This window comes from Pagrus major, chromosome 5, assembly GCF_040436345.1.
Source record: "Pagrus major chromosome 5, Pma_NU_1.0".
NCBI lineage: Eukaryota > Metazoa > Chordata > Actinopteri > Spariformes > Sparidae > Pagrus > Pagrus major.
Window position 1 is genome coordinate 21,590,636 of NC_133219.1, and position 6,217 is coordinate 21,596,852.

General features: G+C 42.7%; 1 protein-coding gene across 2 annotated transcripts; it reads right to left on the reverse strand.

The window, feature by feature from the left end:
* Positions 1-523: 523 nt before the first annotated feature.
* LOC140996362 (monocarboxylate transporter 12) lies at positions 524-5,316 on the reverse strand. Of its 2 annotated transcripts, XM_073466744.1 has the most exons (5): positions 5,014-5,316; positions 3,812-4,051; positions 3,582-3,725; positions 2,636-3,418; positions 524-1,645 (listed from the first exon to the last, which is right to left on the reverse strand). In XM_073466744.1, the coding sequence occupies exons 2-5, from the start codon at positions 4,011-4,013 to the stop codon at positions 1,464-1,466; spliced, it is 1,311 nt and encodes a 436-aa protein (XP_073322845.1). In that variant the 5' UTR covers positions 4,014-4,051; positions 5,014-5,316; the 3' UTR covers positions 524-1,463. The 2 variants fall into 2 exon arrangements, with proteins under 2 accessions (XP_073322845.1, XP_073322846.1); XM_073466745.1 differs by lacking the exon at positions 5,014-5,316 and having other exon boundaries at positions 3,812-4,074.
* Between the last annotated feature and the right edge of the window lie 901 nt (positions 5,317-6,217).

The window sequence follows — 6,217 nt, forward strand, 5'->3', positions numbered from 1 at the left end:
TAACTGCAACAAATGATTAATTTCACTATTGACTTTTAGTTTCTCGACTAAACATTTGGTCCATAAAAGCAATTAAATAATCAAAATGTCCCTCACAATTTCCCAAAAGTTTCTTTTTTAAATCTGACCGACAATCCAAAACCCAAAGATATTCAACTAATTTTCACATTTGAGAGGATTCATCCAGTGTACTCTTGGCAGTTTTGCTTCACAGAATAAGACTTAATAAAATAGTCACAGATAAAACACTGAGCTGGTTCCCACATGTGTACTGAGGGGCTAAAGCTGATTTGATAATTGGCTTACGTAACTGTACTTTAACTCCGGAGCCATTCCTACAGTGCATACCACATTCCTAAAGGACTCTACAAAAATATCCTCTTCCTGGTTCCAGTTTCATGTTTTGGTGGGCAGCTCCTGAGAGCTTGACCAGGCTGTTTGGGATCTCCCTTTGAGAGAGTTACAAAGGCAGACAAGACAAACAATACAGAGGACGGGAAAAGTAAGACACGAGAGTCAGGCATTTAAAGCCATCAGTACAGGGTTTTATTCTTAAAGTGGTGCATTTTTTGCTGCTACAAAACATGAGACAAACCCTTTAACATCGAATATACAGACGTAAGGGAGGAATTGTGCGTATAAGAAGTGGTATTACAGTACTTCAGGAGCAACAAAAGTTCAAAAATCATTAAGTAAATTAATATTTCAAGTGGTTAAAAATTACCAAACCTTGTTTCCTTTCAAAGACTTCATCTTAGCCTCCATTGCATAGAAAGAGGAATCATTAAAGCTACACTGTGACCAAAAAATCCAGCCTTTAAGAGCAAGGCAACATACAAGTAACACAGAAAGACAACTTTTGACTCATCACAGACGGATTCCTTCAAAACTTCATCCATTTTTGGTCAGAAACTATTTAAAAAACAAACATTAAAAGAGACCACAAACAGGCCTCAGTCTTTTCATAAGAGTTATTGACAATAAAATATCACATAGCCTCACCAGCCTTATTCTTTTAACACTGTAATACGTGTCAGCTCAGCTTCTCTGCTGTTTAAGCCAATGAGGCAAGCATCTGAAACATTTCCCTAGAAATAAAAAAGGAAAATGTCCGGTGTGAAATTTAAGTTTTTGGTCCATTATGTTAAAAATGAAAACTGGAGTGTTTCCGTTTTCTATTGTCGTTATTTAAATCATAAAACATGTTTTAAAAATACCTCAAGGGTGCTAAAACAAAAAAATTAAAAACTCTGTCTGCACCCGTTCAGCACCAGGTCGAACACTGACAGACTGACAAATGGAAGAGGCTGGAAGACATTTACAGCCTCTAATAAGCACCAAGGTTATTGATGTGTTGATCAACCGGTTTTGTGTGCAAGCCTCACTTGAACCCTGGATGGATCCACCCAGCAGCTGACAAAGAGTCTTTCTGGCACCTTAAGCTCATCGAGGTAAAAAGAATCTCACTTGAGCTTTCCTTCTTCCCAGTCCTCCTGCCTGATCACCTGACAATCTTCGGCCTCCGCGGCTTTTCTCTTCTGAACGAGGTGGTCGACCAGGACGACAAACACCGCTGACAGGATGGGGCAGAGGCCCGAGAGGTAGAAGGCGGCGCTGTAGTCGCTGGTCTCGTCCACCAGCCAGCCTGCACGAGAAAACAGAAGAACACAGTGCGGCAGGGCTGATGAATAAATAAACAGACATATCCATTCCTTCAGGAGACTGTAGACCTGCATCAACAAGTCGGTGCCAATCAGTACCGACATACTATATCAGACTGAATGTTACTATTAAATGTGTTGCACCCATTCTGGGGAAATCAAGGAACTGTTATCTGAAGGAATTATTGTTTATTAATCACAGTACAGGTTATTCCTTTGTCTTGTGCTTCAAGTCATTTTATAAGAACAGAATACAGAGCTTTGGTTATTTCCATACCCTGAAAACAAACAGATTCTGATAAACAGAAACAGAATCTAATGATGAGAGTGATTAAAAAAAAACTCTTGAGCAACTACTTAAATGTCTCATGTCGCAGGGATTCAAATATCCAAATATGGGGAATTGTGAATAAAAAAAACATTGCATATAGAGTAGTTTCCTCTGGTAACCCATAGTAACCCTGTGTTTAACATAACAACACTATCAACTGTGGGTAATCTGCGAAGCCTGCAGAAATGTGGACTTATGGGGCTCAAAGTGACTGGGAGATGTCTGTCATGCACTTGATGATTTGACAGTGGGACAGCCCCAGCCCCCCACGGACTTACCCAGAATGCACCTCTCAGTCTGAGTTTGTGAGGGAAACGTCAATGTTTGCGCCGAATTTCACGACAGCCAATCAAATAGTTGTGTGACAAATGTCAACCTCATGGTGGCACTAAAGGAACCGTCAGGGAGTCATCAGCAAGACTCATCCTCTGGGGACCACGAAGTTTTACTTTACTTCATTACTGAATATTTACTTTGGCTTAAATGGAGCAGTTGTTGACTGAAATTCCTGTTTTTCCTATAATTAATGCCAAATTACAAGATTGGGAATTCTTCTGGTATTATAGGCCAATTAAAAAAAATGAAAGTAAAGCATTTTTAAGGGGAAAATATATTTTTTAAAACAGTGACACAGACTGCTCACCTGCAGCAGGTGGACCGATGAAGCCACCGATGCTCCTGAAAAGCATGAACAGCCCCAGTGCGTTGTCGAATCCCTCCAGGGTTACAATGTCCACAATGGAGGTGACGTGAATGGACACCACGCAGCCAAACAGGAAACCGTAGAGTGAGGTGAAGACCACGATGACCCAGTAGTTATGGCAGACGGGCAGCAGCAGGAGCACCACCCCGAGCAGAGTGACCACCATGGCGAGCAGCTGCAGGTTCCTCATCAGCCTCATGTTGGATACCCACCCACAGATCAGCCTCCCCGCCAGGTCCGATAGCGCTAGAATAGAGAGGATGAACGCTGGCCAGTAGTTATCCATCCCCAGACTGGTGGCGAAGGGCACGAGAAAGAGAGGTGGGATGAAAAACCCTGGCGCTGAAAAGATGGCGAACAGGATGTAGAGGAAAAGTTCAGGTTTTCTCATCAGTGAGCACTGGAAGATAACCTTCCTCTTTGGTGGGAGCGCAGTGGCATCGCCTTCTAGAGAGTCTTTGGTTTCCTGTAGCGGGCTCTGGACCGTCTCCAGGGGTGTCATGAGAGCGCCGCAGACACACAGGTTGAGCTGAAGGCCTCCGATGATGAGCAAGGCACCCTGCCAGCTGTACACCTCAATCAGCCACTGGAAGAAGGGGCTGAACATGACGGCGAAGACGCACTCTCCAGAGCTGGCGATGGCGTAGGCGATGGGACGCCACCGTACAAAGTAGTGGCTCACCATGCTGTTGGCAGGGATCCACGAGAGGGAAATGCCCAATCCTGGAAAAAGGACGATGGAAACCTTTGACAATGTCTGATGGCCAACACATGTCTCATCGGATGATAGATTTATTTGGCATTCATCGGACTAAAACTGACTAAACAAAGTGTGTGAGAACAGCAGCAATCCCTCTGAGTTTAGAGAATGTTCTGAGTGTGCTACCTTGCAGGACGCCCATAGTGAGGTAGAGCCAGGGCAGACCGAGGTCCAGAGATGCCAGAAACATCCCCGAGCCAGTCAGCAGGCCTCCGACTATGATGACCGCTCTCTGAGAAAACTGCACAACCAGCATACTGGCCACTGGAGCTGAGAAGAAAATGAAAAACACCAGTTAAAAAAAAATTGCTTAAGTTGAAAACGACCAAGAAGTTAAAGCTGAAAACTATCTGTACCTCCGAGGTGAAACATGGCAATCGTAGTGGAGGAGACCCAGGAAGTGGTGCTGGTCGGGACTCCAAAGTGACACTGGATGTCCAGGAAGAAGTGGCCAAAATTCTTGAAGACCCCAGTCGTGAGGCCCATGATGAAAAAGGCTGACATGACCACCACCCAGCCAGACCTCCTGGGAGGAGGTCCAGCTCTCCGGGACTTCATCCTCACCGGCTGCTCTGCAGGCTGCTCTCCTGCCTGCGCTGAGCGGTTGTCAAGCCATAAACTGATAAGCTCGAGTGTCGGCAGGGCTCATGAAAATGAGCAGGCAAAATGCACATACACACATGACCCAACAGCTGTGAGAAAGTGAGTCAAACTAATGAAACACTGCCGCTGGTAACCAGTCTTCTTCTGCTGGCAGTTTACCAAGGAGCAGTTATTTACACCTTCAATTAATCTGTTGATTATCATCATTGTTTGGCCAATAAAACGTCTTGTTTTGTGCACAACCCAAAAAGTATCCAGCTTACTGAGAAGTGGAGCAACCAGAAAGTATTGCATTTAAAAAAAAAAGCTGCACTATGCAGTTTTAGGACGAAGGAGAAAGATCTTCAACGAAATTATTTTTTATGCTTAAACAAACTCTTCATTTTTATAACTGAATAAACTGAAAAGACAAACTGACCTTAAAGGACAACACAACTTATACTGTTTTACTTTGTTTATATGTGGCGGACCCTGCCACCTTTCTAGCTTCAAACAGTGTTCTGGGGACCTTATTACCTTATTAATAATGTGCATGTTAAAATTCTGAGTTTGAATTTAGACTTTCTCTTCTTTAAAGCGATTAATCGGTTATCGAAATAGTTGTCAACTAATCTATTAATCGTCGCAGCTCTACTATCTTAAAAAAGTGATTTTCTGCTTTCTGAGTTTGGGACAATCAAACAAGCAGTTCAATGATAATTCCTATTTTTAAAAAGGAATATTTTTGATCTTCCATAAGTAAAAAAAAAAAAAAACAAAGAGTAAAGATTACAATCACCAGCCCAACAAAACAACACCATTAAGAAGAACATTTCCAGTGAGGAGGGGCATTTAAAGAGCATTACTGATGTTTCTGTTCATTCTCAGTACAATACATTTGAACGTACAATGGCTTCAGAGCAAACTCACCAAGTCTTAACTAGAAAGAAAACTAGAATTAAAATGTAAAGCTCACCTTTTCCCGCTACCGTCCTGCTCCTGGCGTCCTCAGCATGTCTGCCACAAACTCATCTCTCCTCGCCGCCGGGGCGCTTCTCCTTTTCTACTGCGCTCTTGGTCCGAAAGTTAAGGTAATGGGAATGACACAACGTAAAGCTAACAGCCGTTACCATGGATGTTACCATGGATGTTAGCGATATACAATCTCGCCTTTCCTTCACCTCTTTTAATCAAACCTCACAGCCAACAACCCTCGAGACTCGCTCCAACAGCTGTTAACTATCACCATCACCGGTGAGCCCGACGGTCACCGGTCAGACGTCCCCCCGGCTTCCATCAAGCTGCCGCTGAGCCACAGCGTGCGCAACTTCCGGATTTCAAAATAAAGCGTCGGTTTATTGCGTTTGAATTGCACTTCCGTAGATACCAGTGCACTTAAATAAAGCGTCTCACAAGGGAGGACAAGCGATGTCACAATTATGATTTACTGTTGGTCTCCGATATTTGATTTAGTTACAAAAAAGTACTTATCTCAAAAAAATTTTGTACTTTAAATGAAGAAAATGATCTGTTTTTCCCATTTTCCTGAATGAAAATCAGCCTCCATAAATATTTCTGAAGAATGCAAAAGTACAATTCTTTAAGTAACATTAGTACATTAAAGTAACATTAAACAAATGACCTCCAGATTGCACTTTGTACTCAAACAAAAGTGCCAGAGTTACTTTTAACCACTGGTGCTAGTAACATATAGTGAAGGAAACCCCCCATACCCCCCTTTCACCCATGTTCTCTCTTACTGCAGTTGCATAATGACGTCTATTTGGTACATATCAGCATCTGGAGGGGTTTAAAATGTTCAAACATTTCCTCCTGCAGTGCTCTCTTGTTTCGACTAACAGCTCAATCTACACACACCTGCAACGACATGAAAGGAATCAAATGAAATGACTGATGACAGTTGCCTGGAGTGTGTTTGCACAATTTTGAGGAAACCCAACTTAACTTACTGGTCAACATTCCTGAAATTAGCAAAGACACCGATATGCTTAAAGACATTTACGCAGGGTGGATGTCAAAACAGCGGTCATGACTCCGAAGCTGGCTAGTTTAATTTGTGTCATCTGTATGTGTAACTTCTCTTTTGCAGTTTGGACCATAAACATTACTCAGTGTAAACTTTTATCCTATAAAGATCACCAGCTGTAGTTTATATCATT

Bases quoted from the DNA above. Each gene is read 5' to 3' on its own strand.
- LOC140996362 (XM_073466744.1), bottom strand. From the start codon at position 4,013: ATGAAGTCCCGGAGAGCTGGACCTCCTCCCAGGAGGTCTGGCTGGGTG. The intron at 3,726-3,811 runs GTACAGATAGTT...TTTTCTTCTCAG, and splicing joins TGCCATGTTTCACCTCGGAG to CTCCAGTGGCCAGTATGCTG. The intron at 1,646-2,635 runs GTGAGCAGTCTG...TTTCTCGTGCAG, and splicing joins CATCGGTCCACCTGCTGCAG to GCTGGCTGGTGGACGAGACC.